The following is a 19,082-nucleotide window of genomic DNA, read 5'->3' as shown; positions in this document are numbered from 1 at the left end:
TTCTTATTGAGTTTTTCCATTAGCCTTCCTTCTTGCTTATTACATACATGGAGACGAAATATTCCACCGCCTACCGTCTCTTCAGCATGCTTCATGGTGGCCAGTTCTTGAATCGGCATTTTTTTCATTTTGACTTTCATGGTCAATGAAACTTTCGCCTTCCTCCTGACCCGCTGTTTACTTACTTTAGGCACCGCCCTCTCTTCGTCCTCATTTATTGGATCATCGGCTTGCTGTGCCGTAGATTCGTATACTTTTGATGGAATCACTATAACAGGAGAGATGTTTTCAGTTTGCCCCTGATTTGTGTCTACTTTCACCGATTTCTCCGTTAAATTCTTTTGACCTTCAATACATTTGATATTCGCATGCGCTTCTTTTGTACTTCCGCACTGCTTTATTCCATTTAAATCTGTGACTTTTTCTGAGGAGTTTGAGGTATTTTCTGTTTGCAAACTGTTCTGACCAACAGCGATATCATCATCTGATGATAGCTGGTTTTTCTCAACTTTATCTGCTATGTAGATTCTCTTCCGTTTAGGTTTATTGGCTTTTATCCGAGGATCATACAATTTTGGAGAGATTCTCGGACCCCGGTATCCATCGCTGTCCAAATCAACTTCATCGGTTTCCCTCTCCGTCGGGACTTCAGACAAAGACATGATTAGTGATTTGTCATAATGAAAACAACAGCTGTCGCGAACAAGAAATGATGACGTCACAAATAGAATATGAACTTTTCTATCATAATAACGCCACGTCATAAAAAAGTAACGTCATAGTACCAACAATAAAGAAATGAACAGAGCCAAACGTCACGGGTTTTTGCTGATTGCGATGTAAACACAATGATGATAAATTGGCAAATGATAAGAGCAAAGTACACATTTTAAACAAAATAATCAATCTTTATTTGCAGCTGTTGACATTCTGTGGACTACTTTGTTAATCTGTTCGGGTGTGGGATCCAGGGAAATTTTATCATTTTTAGTTTCATTTGTTTTTTTCTGGCTATTTTCAACTGGGTATGGCTTTCTAGCAAAAGGGTCAACTTTTTGTATCAGCACAATATTTTCTGGCGGATTTGCCCATGGCTGCTCTTCCCCTGTAGGTATAGAAAAACATTAAGGAAAAATTTAACAAATTGCCAGAAAAGTCGGTGGATAACCTTACCTTAAAACAAGTCAGAACAAAAAAAAAATAATCAGCAGTATTATGGAAAGCTTAATTTCTTAAACAGGTGTGATTTCAGTAAGTCAGAATAATTGTGGCATCTATTTGTCTTAAATTATCCTTCTGTGGTGTTTGCAGTTATGTTTTAGTAATGTGATACAAATATTGTACATGTTTATTCTATGTTGTAATTATATGTAATGGTATTATGTCGTCGGAAAATAGCTCCTCAGAGCTAATGTTTATTGCTTTTAAAACCCGACTTTAAATAAATATTCTCTTATCTTAAGAAATAGAAAAATATCATATAAAATTTGTAAAATAAAACCAGTACCTGAACCGAAAAATATAAAAACCAATGCGGAAAACAGCACTATGGCACTAGTAATGTAGAACGTCCCATTCCAACCCGTTATATTCTGAAATTTATACAAGATTAGGCGATGAGAGTTATATCAAACGAAACAAGAGTTGTGAGCATCATTCTCAGTTCGCCAAGAACGAACTTACGTTCGGGGACAGGAACTCGCCGGCGACTATGGGGGTGATCACACCGGCCAGAGCAGCAAAGCATGACGAGATACTGACCAGGATGTTGGCATAGCGACTAGAGAGGTCATAGTAGTTCACCTGCCATCCTACAAACAACCAAAGGCTGAATTAAATTGTACAGTGACGTAATACAGCACAGGATTGCAAAAGTTTTGATACAACAGGAAGCCACTTGGAAACTATAAAGGTTCCTTTGTATACATGATTGTATGTTTTTCAGAAAAAACCCCCAAACAGAAACAGATTAAGAAGAAAGTATTTCGTCAATGTGGTATGATACTTATAACAAGCATGACAAAATAGCTTGGGAAAAATTAGAAACCTGGAATTAATTTTGGATGTTATCTTCTTTAAATAAGACGCAATTATATATATTTCCTTACCTCATTCTCCAGTAACTAAATGTTCAAATTGGTATATAAATTGACTGGAGTAAAGAATAACTCTTTATGCGATTGACAAGTAGTTTAGGGAAAGGTATTTTAAAAGAGCTTTAAGATTTTGATTTTGACGAACCCAAAACATAATCAATAATGGAGAGAGATTACAAAATACTAGTAGACATGATTAATTCGCCTTGAAGAACTAATCTAAGTTCCATTTGATGAGTTATACCGTCTATCGATCGCTTGTATCGAATAATTTTTAAAAGAAGGGCCTCAGATACAAGAAACTAACATCAGTGATCATGTAGTATTTAACCGAGACGGAGAAAAAATCCCATGGGAACTGACAGTACCGCTAGTACGGGGGTCCCCGTCTGTAGGATCAGGGAACATTACTACACGTTAATATAGTATTTACCTGAGACAGAGAGACTAAGAAATCCCATGGTCAGTCACAGTACCACTAGTACAGGGGTCCCCGTCTGTAGGATCAGGGAACACTATAGTACACGTTAATATAGTGTTTACCTGAGACAGAGAGTCCAAAGAAGCCCATGGCCATTGACAGTACCACTAGTACGGGGGTCCCTGTCTGTAGGAAGGTCAGAAGGAGGAAGCACGCTGACTGGGATATAAAGCCTGGGGGACAAACACAAGATGGGGAAAAAATGTCCTTTAAAATTGACACGTACATGTATATGTACAAATTATGATTTTAAAAATATAAAATTTTGTATTGACAGATAATATAAGAAGTATTTATAAATTCATTTAGTAGCATTTTCTGTACTATATAGCTGTATAAAAGGTATTTTCTTCTTTTTTTGACATTATTAAATGTATTTATAATACAAATTTTTTAAAATCATGGTTACAACGTTTTCTTTGAACGGTATAGATATACAATGTGATCCTACCGAATCCCGTCAGCAGCTTCCGTATAAACGTGGTGGAGTACTGTGGATTCAGATGGAGATAGTCCGCGATGTACCCACTGGTGAATGTACACAGCACTAACATCACGTGGGGGATGGACGAGTAGATCCCATTCTGGTCCAAACAATCATTTTATATCAATAAAATTGCAAATTATTTCTACGTCAACATTATTCAGATTCAGATATCCGTTTTCTGTTTACATTAAACATATTAAGTAAAATGCAATATGGAGTATATAGAAAAGTATGAATCTGGCACTGTACCTATGCTTACAGTCTTAAAATTCAGACATAAAAAGTAATAATTTTGAATTTTGAATTGATTTCGACAGTAATTCTTAAAGCTATACACGCTATAATTTGCGTCAATTTTGAATGACAGTGAAAACGCATGTGTTTGTGTACTTATAAAAGTTATCCTTAATCTGTAAATTACAATGGTGAATTCCATCTCGTTACAAAGATATAGATTTTTAATTGTTTATTTTCCTGCCAGGAAAATATACCTTTTCATGAATATTGATGAAGGAAGAGCGAAACCGACCTCTTTGCGCATGTCCGCGGAGAACTAGGTGGTCGTTATTGTTTGCCTAATTAAATATCCAACTTGATTTTTAATATGCTTAACAGTTGTTTATTTGAAATACATACATGTATAATGAGTAAAATACGTTTGTCATTCACGATACCCTTAATTCTGCATTAACACCTATAGGATCTATAAATAGCACATATGGGAAACACACAGGTCTACGTCATTTTTTAAAAGGAAGTATTCATATCTACTCACAGGCTTGTATTTTTTTCTTTTGTTTGTACTCGTATATCGGACAAATTTATGCTTTACTGAAAATATCATTTCCTTTGTGAAACTATCACAATTATGAAGATGATGACCCTTCACCAGTTTTGGTATGATAGACTAAATTTAGCTGTCGATATCACGTGATAGATTGATATTCACGAGGAGGCATTACTTTCCTGGCAGGAAAATAAATATTTTTAATTGTTTAATATTTAATATATCTGTTACGTGATCGAATTGAGCATTATAATTAACAGCATAAAGGTAACTTTTATTAGTAATTAAACACATACATTTTCCCCTTTATTCAAAATTGACGCAAATTATAGCGTGTATAGCTTTAACCAAACCCCCTTTACAAAAAATTACATAGGTTAAAAAAAATCAAGGAACGCACCTCGGCTACGCTGAACCCAAACATACTCAGATAATACGGCTCGTTAGTCAGGAGTAATATGATGACCCAATTTCTGGCGAAATGACACAAACATAGTGAGATCACCGGTAATGACGTCAGAATGTGTCGGTACGGGACCTTGAGATTCTGTGGAAAAAAACCAGAAAGTCATACAAATATAGGTATATTAATCATAATTAAAGATAAAGAAATAAAAATAATCAGACTTACTTAAATAAATGGAATATTTACCTCGTATTCTATGTTTTGTTTCCCTTGATTTTTAAAAATATACTCGTATTCTGATTGGCTGATAGAGGGGTCGTGAGAGGGTTTCTCAAAAACAAAACACAGCCATGCAAAATACCACATAATGCAAAGTCCACCTAGAAAAATGGTTCAATGCATAACGTGTACTTAATTGACTTACAGACCATGTTAATATTTCATAATTTCAAAAACAAATTAATAATGAAAATACTATCATATTATTCGAGAATTTACTATAATAAATGTTTAACATATATATTGTAACATGATACATAATATCATCTGTCATACAGTACTATTACCCCAAACTACTCATTATTTAATGATATGTATAAACACACACTAGGTAAATGATGGTCAAAGTGGGGAAAAAATAATTCTAAAATGAAATGTTGATTGTATCAATATCTCTTTTACGTTTACATTCAAATGTTGTTACTAAAACACAGCAATGTAAGCTGTGTAAAGTGGGTAGAGAGTCTTACTGGAGACATAGTAGACATACTCCCAGGAGATGTAGTGTGTTATCAACCCACTCATAGGGAAACCAACAATGGCGCCTGCATAGGTCCCTGAAACCGACAGGATTCACGAACACGTTAAAAAGAGACACAACGAAAGACTAACCAAACAATACCTCTCAAACTTCAGAGAAAGAAATTTTATAGAAAATACTTTGACTAAATTCATTTTTTTTTTCAAAAAAATTAAGTAATTTATAAAACTGTTTAATACAGAACCATTTATGCATTTAAAATGTAAATCAATAAATATTTATAATTTTATATGACATGTTTTGATCAATAAAGATATCGGAGAAATAACTATTTTTGGAATACGATGGTAATTTCATGTAAAGGAAGGGTTGAAAAAAAATTCCAATTTAAACAAAGGATTATCGAAATAAAATTCGCTGACGTAATCACAACACGTGTGGACAGCAGGTGTATAAGCCTCAACACGCTGAAAATAAATCTGATTTAATCAAAATACCTGTAAGAACGGCTGCTACAAGACGCCCACGTTCATTGGTTGTTGTCCAGTGACGTAACACGCCGTAAGAGGCGGGGTACAGGAAACCCTAAAGCATGTCAAATTTCAACACATCATTCGAACATATTAAATATTTTTGACACATTCACTTTAATAACATTTTCTACAGCTTCTCTGTGAAAGCCACGGCAGGTGCAACAGATGGTTGTTTATTAAAAAAAGCAATTATGAATCATCAAAATGCACGAGGATTTGATACACTAAACACGTACTTAATAATAAAATCGATTTGAGGGCTTTGAACAAACTTAGGACTTCTAACACGAGTGTACTTTTGTTATCTTATACTTTTTTGGTGATTATTTCGTGACAAATTTATGACACCTCTCTCTCTCTCTCTCTCTCTCTCTCTCTCTCTCATTCGTTACCTCCCCCGCCCCCTGGAGAAATCTGATGACACAGCTAGTTGTGTAGCCCAGGTGTTCAATACTGACCGGTAGGAGAACGTTCAGACTGGCGGAGAAGAGGATACACGCTCCAAATGCTCTGAAAAACCAAATGAAAACTATGCTGTTAATCAAATCGTACTTAACGCCTCAGCTAGATGATAACGGTTTTATGGTATAATACGACTTTGGGACTTACTTATTGCATGCCCACCTAGAGGTGAGATAACCTGCCGGAAGCTGGGACAGGAAGAAACCGATGTAGAACAAACTATGCAGTAGTTCCGCCATTTTGGTGTCCCATTCCACTGTCGGAAGCTTTAACAAAAATCACAAGTTAATTCAACCTGAAAAGTTTGTAAATACTTTTGTGAAAATTGTCATAAAACGGTTCAAACGTCTCTATGGTTACATTTAAAAATTGATTGTTAGCTCACTTATGACGGACTTGTTAAAGAAACGTATCAGACTCAAATATTTGTTTTATTATATAACAACCAGGGCTATATCTTTTTCATCTGCAGTTGTTTGCAGATTTTTTTTTTACAATTTTGATTAGATTTTAGATTTAATTTTTCTATAAAAATTTTTCTAGAGACCGAACTGAAGTGGGACAAACAAATATTTTTAGAGTCGGGTGGCCTAAACTTGCAAAGATATTTTCCAAAGTGGGTCAAAGTCTTACATTCCATTTGGCTTCTGGTGTCCCAACTTTCATATGGGCCTCTTCATCCAGAATGGTTATCATGGTCACTCCAACGTTTGTTCTCATACAATACACAACCATCATTCCAAGCGTCGACAGGAACACCACAATGTACCTCCTTGGGATGTACGGACAAGAACAGCAGCCGTTAGAACTGGCGTCCGACATGTCAGACTCTTTACCCTTGACTTGACTGTCCTTTAGGGGGTCACCATCACTCGTCTGTCCTTGACCTCTCTTCTCTGGGCTGTCCCGGCTACTGTCGTCTGCCGTCGAACTGTCGTCCGGAGACGCGGTTTCCTGTGACGTCAACATCTCTGCACTCCGGGTTGATGGTCCGAACAGTGCATTATGATTTTGTATTCCAGCATGTGTTATCAGTTGGCATGATCGTGAACTGTCATCAAACTATACATGAACATAAAAATACACAGCTCCTAGAAAGCTAAATCAAATATTGATCTTAAAACCATCACGACTTAGCTAATTCAGTCACTTTTGAAGTGAACAGGTGAATAGATGGAAGTCGTTGCTGAATTTATTTACCAAAATGGACTATGTTTAACTTCATTTCGACGAGTAGGTCCCCTAAATATATCGTTGATAAAGACAACAATGGCTACGTATTTTAATATTATATATGTATTGTAATAGAACACGGGGTAGATTTTACAAAACCATACATCATTGACGTTGACTGAACATACACTGTAAATGAAAAGTTAAAAGTATAGAGAGCAATGTATTTGACTTACCCTGTCTGTACTCCAAAGTCTAACCTTGAAACAGATTAAATGCAATCGTTTACAATTAACAATTAAACGCGATGAATGTGTTATCTTGTTTCTCTTTTGATTTAATTCTTTTAAACGACTGGACTGACTTTTTAAAATGAACCAATAGATATTATTTGTGTAGCAAGTTATCGCTGTGTTGTGTAACTTAAAATTTTCACAGTAACTGCATACGTACGCCTTTTTTGGATCGACAAAAATAATGCCTGATTTGGAGAGTGAAAAAAAAACCCAACAAAAACAGACCTGCTCAAGAATGTGTACTTTAAATTCCACGGATTAAATTCTTATTAAAATGATGTTTTATGTGTAACATAACTTTCCTTCCACGTTTACGCAAGGGTTCTTTTTCCATTTTGCTAAGACCGATCCTTTCATTTTGGATTTCCGAATTAAAATGAATGAAAACGGACTGAACGATAAGTTACGTTCGCTGAACGAATGGTGAACGCAAGGTGAAAGCTTTGTGAGCGCACGGTGAGCGCTTTGTTAACGGTGAGCGCTCACAAAGCGGAGCTGAAAGCGCAAGTGAACACACGGTGAGTGCACTGTGGGCGCACGGTGAAAGCACTGTGAGCGCAGTATGAACGCATGAAAAAATGGAAAAGAAGAACGTTTCAGGGACTGTAATTACGGGCTTCACCGGGATCATTAGACGACCTCGCTGTTGACAATTATTGTGGAAGATTGAAGATCGTAACAGAGACTGTTCAAATCCGACACCATAACATGCGTAATCACTAATTCTACATGTATTACAAATTATCACTTTCTTAAATATATTTTGTAAAATTTGATTGAGTCTATCTGAATTTACTTTATGGTGGTTTGGCCCACTTTGAGATATTAATGTGAATGGTTGTTCATTTATCCAATAAATATTCGATGTAGCTTGAAAAAAGAATGACAAAATATATTGTTTTAATCTTGTATTGAGGTACATCAATTAAAACCTTAACAGTCACGATCTGCATGTGAGTAGCAGGTAATGTAACATATTGCGATACGCTGGTTCAATTATAAATCATAAAAATAACAGAATAAATATATTGATCTGTAGTTACTTTTATTCGTTTCTTTTCAAACATGCATCGCTTTTGTTTATACGGAAATTCCCTATACCTTTTTAACCGACTTTTTATATTGCCCTGTTATATTTTTCACGCATGACGCACCTCCCTTTTTCTTGACCTACATTAAAAAAATGTAAACAACATCAGTGTCAGATTTATAACTTAGGACATCGAGAAGTAGTTACAAAGCACAGTGTATTTATAATGAACGAACAAACTATGTATTTTAGCGACTTTGAAGCTGTACCTTTAAAATCAAAACTTGCAGCTAATTTAATTACAAGCAGAGGTTGAGTTAATTTGTGTACACAATGAATCGTTCTTTCTTTTCAAGGAATCGATGAACTGCATGAAATGCATGCATACTATACAAATTAGATATGTCATTTGATAAAATCAGTAGAAATATTTATTTCAGATTTATACAACGTTTGGAAATTCAAAGATTGAACAATTTTAAAAGAAGGCAAATATTATTTTGGTTTTCACCGTATCATTACCCATGATGTAAAATATATTTCAAAGTCTCTTCTCTCACACAAATAACAACTATGTTTATATGGTTTAGATGTGTTATTGTATATAACCTGTTGTTGATCTCTCACATACAAGTAACTGTTTTATAAAAAAAAATGTACCGTAGATTATACCGGTATCTATTCTGTCAAAAGAGAAAAAAAAATCATCTAACGTGTTTTAAGTGCAATTTGAAGACACATATTTTATGTAATGATTAAATGAAACAAAATGTGCATGTTGTGTTTATCTATTTCTTTGTAGATTTGCCTTGTAACACTACAACTCTAAAATTCCCCTTAAAATTATCCGATTTTTTTGTACAGTTAATCATGATGCATATTTAAAAAAAATCAAAGTCGTCTATAGTTTAAAAAATTGTTCAAAGGAAATCAATATGATTTTAAAAAAAACCTTAATATTAAGAATTTTTTATATCCCTAAAATCTCAGATTTTAACAAATATCCATGATTATATTATCATCCATGATCCATCTTATCCATGATAAGAATATTTCGTATATAATCACTATATATAGTAAGTATAAAGTTTTGTATACCTATTTAATCAATTAATTAGGGGGTATAAAGCTTTTCACAAATGCAACAAGACTTTTCCTGATTTAGCTACACCCATCTAAAAATATACCGGATATTAATGTTTGGAAATATTTTAAAAACCAACTCGTAATGGCGGCAGTTAAGGAGGCTGGGGGGTCCAAAAAAATTGTCTCCAAATTTCACCAAATTTGCAGAAATGTCTCATATACTCTTAATTTACATTTTAATGTGAAAGACCACATCACAATCATCGTTAATTTTATCATTTATTGCATCTGAAACAATTGCACATTATGAAAAAAAAAATGTGAAATATATATGAAAAATTATTTAAGGCCAAAAAAAGATACCAATATCATCACTAAAAATAAACACAATAACAAAAACTTAACATTATTTGTTATAAAGAAAAATTATACAATTTTACCAAAAAATATATTGGACACACAAATGCAAATATGTAAAGAAAAAAAAGTAGCCACAAAATTATTTCCAAATTTTAACAGGATAATAATCATTACATATGTAATAAAGATTGAGCATTAAAAAAGATTTTTGATGGTGAAATTAAAAAAAAAAAGAAAAAGAAAGAAAATATTTGAACAACATATTTGGAGTTTTACAAGTTAATTACCTCCCTTTGAATAGTAAAAAAGGTGCTGAAAAACAGCTTAAATGATTTTTTGGCATCTTGTATCCCTTGGTTACCATCAATTGACTCTTTAAATAATGCTTCAGTACCATCATATCCATTTTTTTCAAAAAATTTCAGTACGATGTAAGAGTTATAGAACATTAAAGTGAAAATCTTTTTTGTGTAGAGATAAAAACGCTTTAATATGGCAGCCACCCCCAGCCTAGTTAAATATGGGGGTTTTCTTGCGGTTTATTATTGCTGGATCACCTAAAAACGGACGAGAGATAATTAAAAAGGTATTGTAGAACACATATTGACAGCGTAATTGATGTATATTTATAAATATAAGTGAATTTAGATAATTTCTACTTTCGGTTTAGAAAAACAAGATTAATAAAACGTAATGTTACTGTTTTAAAACTAATTGTGCATCGCCTTGAATAATATAGCAGGGGTGAGTTGTTTTCGTGGATTTCTCATTAATGTTACGCCGCATCTACATTTTAGAGCCTGTTTTCTACTTGAGGGCATCTATGTTCAAACTGTCGTAAACATGGTAAGTCAAAACTATATATGTTTTTAATTTTTTTTGTTAAGTAAAAAATCTTGGGTGCTTTTCTCAATGATAAAAGGATTTTGTTTACTAATTGTCATTAATAATTTGCAAACGGTGTGCCTGTTGGGCCGAGGGCAAGTTTTTATAGTTTGAAATGCAGACAGTAGGACCCGCCTGCATGCCTACTAAAATCATAAGCCAAAGTTAAACTGAACGTCGCGTGTTCATTCTACATTAAGACGTCATGTGTCATGCGTAAAAACGCGTGAAAGATTTGTATTCGGAAATGGCCGAAGAAAAGTATGTGATTTCGAGAATTTGTATTTCTTCTTTCAATATTTATCCATTTCATAAGATGGTAATTTTCTATTTATACTTATTCAGTATCTAAAAGATCGGTTCCTTGGTTTTAATGTTTTTATTTTCCATCTAATAATTTGATGAGACATACGTGAAACTAGTCTTATCTCCTGATTAATTAAAGCACTTATCTGGTTTGCATAGTCAATTATTTTCATTAAAAGTACTTTCCATTGAAAACTTGCAAAGTTTTTTATAGAGCTAAAGGACAATAAAGATAGAAAAGCGTCACGCATTTAATGAATAAGTTAATTTTTTCGAACGAAATGGCGGCCAATTTGGCGGCACCCATAGCTGGAAGAAAAATTTTCAGCCCTTAAAACCCCTGATTTAACTTCGATTTTTAACTGATTTTCTTATTATATACGTGTTTTCATTAAGCCTCGCCTCGCTTTGCCCGCCTCTTGCTGCGCTCGGTACAAGACCCACTCTATGAATTGAATAAATCAATGTTTTTTTTAAATCCCAATTTAAGCACGTTACTTCTTTGTTTAGCCACACACATAGAGGTCTATTTTTAATTGCTGTGTCTCCTAAACACGAACAATACGGAACATTAAAAAAACAAAAATATTGTATAACTCATATTAGAAGCACCATCAATATGTAATATTAAATCATATATAATTTAAAAAATATATCTACTTTTGTTTTGGAAAAAAGAATGAAGAGGGTTTTTTTACGACTATTTAAAAACTAATTACGTATTTCCTCGATTGATAAAACAGGGATTTGTTGTTTACATCAATTTCTCAGAGATTTTAAGCAGCACCTTCATATTAAGAGCCTTTGTTTCAGGCAGGGGTTGTTTTTGGTTGTTTTTTTTTAGGGGGGGGGGTTGAGTTATTTTGTTTGTTTGTTTGTTTTGTCTTTTTGATTTGTTTTGTTTTGTTTCTTTCTTTTTTTTTGGGGGGGGGGGGGGGGCTAGCGCATTCATTATTCAAGTTATCGTAAACATGGTAAATGAACACAATTAAATCATTCACATCCACGTAAGATAAATGAAATGGCAAAGAATTCCTTTGCTATTATTCCAAAATTAGAAAATGCTATCATACATGTGGGCTCTAAAGTAAAAGTACCTTGTTTACGAATTTCAACCCGTCTTTGTCAATATGAATAGCGAAGCCCTGACCAGTGCCTTAGCTCTATTTACATTCACGCTTACAGTACAAATATGTAATAAAATAATGAATTAATAATATTTGTCCATTGGGTAAAACCTGGTGGGAAAAAGTGTTTCCATGTCAAATTATGGTCGATAGTGATCTGGACTGTACAAATTTCAAGTACACTGATATTCAACTGACAATGATACTGAAATCTAATTACATTTTTAAGAAAAAAGAGTTATTACTTAGGTACATAAAGCGGATTTCTTATCTGTCGAATTTTATATTTTTTAATATTCTTGATAAAGAAACCTCTATAGATACACGGACATATGATAATATTTAACAAAATATTATATTTTAATAGTTGAACTTTCCGTTGTTATCCGCTACCGCCTATAAAGGGTTAACCTGACTTAAAGTAGCATTGAAAATAGCCATCACATTAGATATACACTCAGCGGTATAAGTTTACATACCCATTCATATCTTGTGCAAACAACAGTATCTAGTATTTCAAGTATGATATCCGCCTTACAAATATACATATTCCTTGTTAAATATGATACATATTTATTGTTCTCTTTAAATATCCTTAAAATTTCTCAATTAACGAACAAAAATAAAATTATTGCGATTAAGAGGGTCATATGGGCAGGGTCATTTTTAGGTATATAACGCGTATAAACCCCCTTTAAGTGAAGAGCTATGTTTAATAATATTTAAAAAAAGATTCCAATTTCAAAGAGCCAAAACAGTTGTATATTTCTCTCTACTTAATGAAATTTTATAACCAGAAATATTGTGCTAAAAGTTTATTTTTCTTTTAGTGGTTGTTTTTTTTAAACACACATCTTTCCTAAAAGGGCATGGTCACGATTTTAGTTAAAAATTATTCTTATGATTTTCACGTTTTAAATGTAAGGCAGTTGTCAAAGGCAACCAAGCGGATATGATAAGGCAACTCTCAGCGATAGATTAAGTAAAAATTCTTCTGATCGTCATGTTTTCATAAAAATAAACAATATATAAAATGACCATATTATCCACGATTATTAAACTTAAGAGTTGCCTTAACCCGAGAAAGTTTGAGTGTTTTTCGTTGAGTCATGAGCGAGTTACAAAGCTTACAATGCTTTGCTCAGTAAACAACGCTTTTGATTATATTTTGAATGTTGAAGTGAAAGACGATGGGTAGATAAGGCGTGTGTTACAACGCACTTTGAAAAATTACGCATTTTGAAAAAAATTTTCAAAGTGTATTAATTTTGGGACCAAGTCAACGCACTTTAAAAAAAAAAAAATTTCAAAGTGCGTTGATATCGTCGATATTAACGCACTTTGAAAAAAAATGTTCATGGTTTAGTGAAAACAGATGATAGTTTTATATACAAGAACAGATTGTTTTAACCTTGTTCAGCTTAATGTGATATATTTCAAAAAATTTGCATTCTCAGCTAGCTTGATAAGCAGTTTCTAGATGAGATTATTTTTCCTTTTATCCTAAGCTATTAAGACAATGTCGACAATTTACACCAAAAAAATTCGGAAGGTTTGAATTATCCAATATCACATAAACTTCATTGCTTAGCAACTGCATTTTCTTTTTTGAGTGTGCAGCAAATTTACCTCTTATCTAGTATACTAATTTTGGGCTATGCCCGAACGAATATGATTTATATATCTGAATAATGGAGATCAATGTATAATATATTTCAACTGGCTTATTGCAAATATGATGTGAAAAAGGATATCTGAATTCTGTTTATCAAAAACAATATGATCTCTGAGAAGATCAATGCGACAAAATTAACCCACACCCTAATGCTTGTTTTTAAGTTTATAATAATTTAATGTTCGTTAATGTTAATATTCTTTTATTGAAGTGATTTATTTGATTAAAATACGAAAAGAGGGTTACTGTTGAAACACATAGATTCTTTAACATACCAATGGAGAAATTATTGTTCGGCCAGCTCGTTTTTTTTAATAACACTTCATGTACTTATACAGAGCATATTTCTTTTTCCGATCTTAAATGTTTACCCAAAGTTACTGAATATCATATGTTTTGGAAGGAAAAATGAGGCGTAGGGGACCTTCTCTTTGTAATCAATTAAATGATGCACTGGTATTTGACCTGTATCTTTGGTTAACCCCCGCCCCACCCCCATCCCCGTTCTAAATACGTTATATTAGATTTATGAGTATTAACAAATCATCATACTTACAACAAATTAGAAATTCAGTTCCAGAATTTGTGATGTAAAAATATTTTTTCAAAGTGCGTTAAGAGTGTCGATACTAAAAAATGTTGATGTACATTCATAACGCACTTTGAAAAGTGCGTTGATTTTGTCCAAAATTTAACGCACTTTGAAATTTTTTTCAAAGTGCGTAATTTTTTCAAAGTGCGTTGCCACAGGCGTGTAAAATGCCCATACGCGGTCGGACAGGCTACTGAAAAATTAAAGTATCAATAAATCTGATGGTTTTTTTTTCAAATCATTGAAAACAATATATATTTAACGATTAATTGATTTTTAAACTATAGGTATGTTCAATACTTGGAATATGTTGACTCAAACAGGCATGTACGTATCAAAACCTGCAAATACTGTCATTTTTTAGAACTTCAGGGCATTTTCTTTTATAGAGTGGGTCTGTGCTCCATATTTTTCTCATAGTCTAATTAAACTCTACTGGAAAACAAACCGATTTCAATCAACAAAAACGTGGAGAGATAACCCACTTTACATTAAAAATATCATTTTGTATCCCAACAATTGAACGTTTCGAAAATATAATACAAGTCCGGTAGTTCGTGGCCTTAATCACACATAATATTTAAAAATCCCACTTGGTTGTGTCTGAAATGGCTCAGTGGTTAGAGCACCTGGCATAAGCTAACCTTATATATCTGGGATTTTTATGTTACGGGTTCGATACCACGAAAATTTCCGACAATATTTTGTTTTCTTATTTTTTGTTAGATATATTAAAAACTGACTATAGTTAGACATTTTGCTTTTGCAAAGTTTTATTACAATGTATTTGAATAGATTTAATTGGGGAAAATAAATTCAAAATTGTATTTCACTACTACACCGAATGGGCATTTGCACCATCTTATTCCCCCATCTTCTTCCAGTTTTACACCTAAAATTAATGTTCTTAATGTTAGGAAATGTTTATTTATGCATAAAAAAAACGTAGACAGGTTGGCTTGAAAACGATTTTTACCGGTATATTGAACACATGTAAAGAAAACGAAGGCATGAGCTTTGTTTACATGACAAAAAATTGTGAGCTCTGTATCTTTCTTATAATTCTACAACTATGCTGCCTATGACCTTTACAAAAGATCTGCTGTAGTTTAATCTTCATTAATGTGTGTGTGGTTAAATCTGAAAACATAACAAAGCGTTCTTTAAGATACAAAAATACAACTAAGAAATAGCAGGTTTGCTGTGCAATTCAATACGTGACAGAATTCGTGACTAGACATTTGACTATATTGGTATAAAACAAATGAACTCGATCCATTTAAAAATGAAAATCAACATTTTAAAACATGCCATTTGAACTTCAATTTCGTACAGTTTCTGAATGTTAATAAACAGCCTAATACACATGTTTACTTGTCATTGGGCACTTAATCTTCCCTACAATTTTTCTGTTAATGTGTTTAATCTTAATAGTACAAAATGTTAAGTCAAATGATGAACCTAATTAAGCTACTTTAAACATTGCAATAAAGGGATTTTTAAAACGCATACACTGATGGCACGATAACAAACTCAAAATTTGCATAATATTATAGCGCCTTGTAAATAGGAAAAATACCATTCAAAGGTTAAGTTCTCCGGTTATCTGGTTATCTATTTTCTGTGGTATTTTGCGGGTACAAAGAATTCGCAGAAATTAAAATCATAAAATATTCTTAAATTATATTAATTAAAACTACTTTGTGTCCCAATGCATGGTAAACAAAATGCAGCAGGGCTTGGCTACCCGTTACATGTACGCTGTCCAACTTATCCAGAAAATGTGGTTCAAACATAAAATAAAAAATATACACAGTACAGATAGAATATTGCCGGGGGGGGGGGGGGGGGGGGGGAAGTAGGTAACATTACAACGACTGATTCTAAAATTCCATTTGACCAATAGAAATGTATTCCTAAAGCATTGTAAATAATAAAAACAGAGAAATAGAAGTTGACTTAAATCGTTATCATGCCCATTTAATACAGGGTCTTTGTATTGTACATCTACATGATTATACCATGCAACCAATAATTTAAAAATACATACCCCCGCAAACACAAAAAACTGCTTTTTAGCGTTAAAAAGGATGGGTTGTAAAAGATATTGTTAACCATTGAAAAATCGCCCATGTCGTCAATTTTAAGTAAGATACGCTTAATCTTTAGAGTAAAACCTACGTTAAAAATCGTTGAAGAAACATCATTGTTGAATAATGATTGATGAATTTTTTAACTAATATCCACCTATTCATACTTAAAAAATAACGTATGTGAAGTGTATCTTCTTCCGTGCAGTTTACATGATTACAGCAATTCATGTCAAACAATTAGTTTTTAAATATAGAAATTATCATAATCTATATATCTTTAAATGATGATGAGTTAATTTTAATGTATTATATTTTAGAAATTCCTGAGGGATTGAAGTTGGCTTAAATAACACACAAAAATAATCCAATAAAAATTTTTAAAAGCACAACTGAAGAACACATTTAAGGAGACAAAAGTTCAAGTGAGGTGTCAGACAATGTGAGTTGTAACTCCAAAAGAGACATGGCGTCGTCTTCTTCATCAAAAGATAAACATAACTTCCAGTGCTTTACAGAAGCCAATTTGGAATTAACCAAGTTGCCCCTTGTAGACATTTTTAATAGTCAAATAAAACCTGTGGATCTCTTCCAAAAAATTAGAAGTTTATTGTTGTCTGGGAGAAATACACTTCACACGGACCAACTGAAGCTTTGTTACTTACCACCACCTAATTTACCGGACTACAAGACGTTTGATGTTACTTTGTTGTATACTCTTATCAGAAATTTATGTTCTGGATTGGAACCAACAAGAGGATGGGGAAAAGAACCAGGTCCAAATGATACACAGATAGGTGATGATATTGAGCGCCTTAGATTGTTTAGAAACAAACACTTTGCACACTTAAGTTCAGCAGCCATTCCCGACGATACGTTTAAAGACCTCTATAACACTTTAAAATCTGTTTTCAACAGACTTAAATTACATCCAGGATGTAGTGTGGATTATGAACAAGAATTAATAGAGATAAAATGTTCAAAGTTTACATATGAGAAATTGGAAATTTTGAAAACTTATCTGGAAAGAGACAAAAGAGGTCAGTACTATTAAAACATCATGCTGTGTGTACATGAAATTAGTGCTGCTGATATATTTCTTATATATTGCATTGTGTTTTATACAGCTTGTCTACCAGATGAACCTGATATCTCGATAAGCGGCAAAGATGAAGTTATTTGTGGAAATAGTGTAGAGTTCAAAGCAAATATCGATCACTCAGAATTTCTTTTTTTGTCTATAACATGGCAGAAACGGAGAGGAGAAAATATAAGATGTATTGACATTAGCGAAGAGAAGTACAGCGGAAGTACAAACAGCAAACTTCTCATTCGATCCGCGTGTAAGGGAGATGAAGGCGAATATTCAGCATTTCTGTCAGTAGAATCAAATGGGAAAAAGTACAAGCTAGAAAGTAATACCATTTCTCTTCTTGTTGTCGGAGGTATGGCTTTTTTGAAATAAAATATAAAGGAAAAGGTTTGACTCAAAGTCGGCACGAGTCCAAACATGAGCATCAATTCTCGATTTTCTATTATTTCTCATATCGCTATGCATGTTCTCTATAAAGAAGAGAGTCCAGTTTATGCTTCACCGCATTCAACTATTTCAATCATTAAACATATTACATTAGACGCAAAGGTACTGCAAAAATGAGTTTAGAAGGGAATAAAAATTAGTAGAAAATATCTAATAAATCAACAAGCAAAACACTAAATTTTAGAACCACACGTATGTTTTTTTTTAATTCGTCAATACAGAACGTTTTAATTTTATACAGTTGTATTAGCACGGACTCGAATGTTGGGTTGGCAGAAATGTATTAAAGCTATTTGTTACATGTATTTGGTTTTTTTTTAATGAATAAGCGCTTTTCTATGATGTTAGATAAGGTTAGATAAGATAAGGTAAGGAACCATAAAAATGTACCCGAAGTGAGGTCATTCTTTTTACGCATTAAAATCTGATATTTAACGACAATTTGCCAAATATACCAATGTTTATTTACTTACATCGCATACGTGTGATCGGATTCTGAGGACTTAACATGAACCATTGGGCTTTAGCATAAACATCGGGCTTGGAGTCTCATCGAACTTAAGTGTCATATATATATATATATATATATATATATATATATATATATATATATATATATATATATATATATATATATATATCTCAGATTTGGAACCAAAAAAATATGGCAAAATTTGTTTTATGGATTTGCGTCAGCTTTCATAGAAATTCAAATATCAAATGCATTCCTGTTATGGGTCACATAAACAGCCAATCCAACATGTTTTTCTCTATACTGTTTGTACTACCTCCTATATCACGCCTTTTGCAATATGCGGGTTTTTAATTTAATCATATATTTTAACAGAATACAAATGAGCGAGCATGGATAGATTTTAATCAGAAAAAACACTTTACTAGCCCGTATTCA

The 19,082-nt window shown here is 33.0% G+C and overlaps 2 protein-coding genes across 3 annotated transcripts in view; one reads left to right on the top strand and one right to left on the bottom strand.

Annotated features, from left to right (window-relative positions):
• Positions 1-770: 770 nt before the first annotated feature.
• LOC136275276 (vesicular glutamate transporter 2-like) lies at positions 771-7,088 on the bottom strand. Its single transcript, XM_066083829.1, has 12 exons — positions 6,646-7,088; positions 6,160-6,278; positions 5,943-6,060; positions 5,515-5,602; positions 5,007-5,093; positions 4,504-4,637; positions 4,252-4,398; positions 3,029-3,161; positions 2,640-2,750; positions 1,684-1,811; positions 1,508-1,592; positions 771-1,105 (listed from the first exon to the last, which is right to left on the bottom strand). The coding sequence occupies exons 1-12, from the start codon at positions 6,979-6,981 to the stop codon at positions 903-905; spliced, it is 1,689 nt and encodes a 562-aa protein (XP_065939901.1). The 5' UTR covers positions 6,982-7,088; the 3' UTR covers positions 771-902.
• A 3,334-nt stretch (positions 7,089-10,422) lies between these two features.
• The window catches only part of LOC105347399 (NFX1-type zinc finger-containing protein 1), a 45,962-nt gene continuing 37,302 nt past the window's right edge, over positions 10,423-19,082 (top strand). The window contains exons 1-4 of one of the 2 annotated variants that reach the window (XM_066083823.1): positions 10,423-10,543; positions 10,755-10,803; positions 17,020-17,672; positions 17,760-18,077. In XM_066083823.1, the coding sequence (XP_065939895.1) occupies positions 17,099-17,672; positions 17,760-18,077 (892 nt within the window). In that variant the 5' untranslated portion in view covers positions 10,423-10,543; positions 10,755-10,803; positions 17,020-17,098. Of the gene's footprint in view, positions 10,544-10,754; positions 10,804-16,952; positions 17,673-17,759; positions 18,078-19,082 lie in introns of both variants that reach the window. The other variant, XM_066083822.1, reaches the window with a different exon arrangement.

Source organism: Magallana gigas, chromosome 5, assembly GCF_963853765.1.
Source record: "Magallana gigas chromosome 5, xbMagGiga1.1, whole genome shotgun sequence".
Lineage (NCBI taxonomy): Eukaryota > Metazoa > Mollusca > Bivalvia > Ostreida > Ostreidae > Magallana > Magallana gigas.
The sequence above is the reverse complement of the archived record's forward strand: the minus strand, read 5'-3'. Positions and strand labels throughout refer to the sequence as shown.

Coding starts and splice junctions, on each gene's coding strand:
- LOC136275276 (XM_066083829.1), bottom strand. CDS start 6,981: ATGTTGACGTCACAGGAAACCGCGTCTCCGGACGACAGTTCGACGGCA. Junction 6,279..6,645: donor CACCAGAAGCCAAATGGAAT/GTAAGACTTTGA, acceptor TTTTTGTTAAAG/CTTCCGACAGTGGAATGGGA. Junction 4,399..4,503: donor AACAAAACATAGAATACGAG/GTAAATATTCCA, acceptor TTTTTTCCACAG/AATCTCAAGGTCCCGTACCG.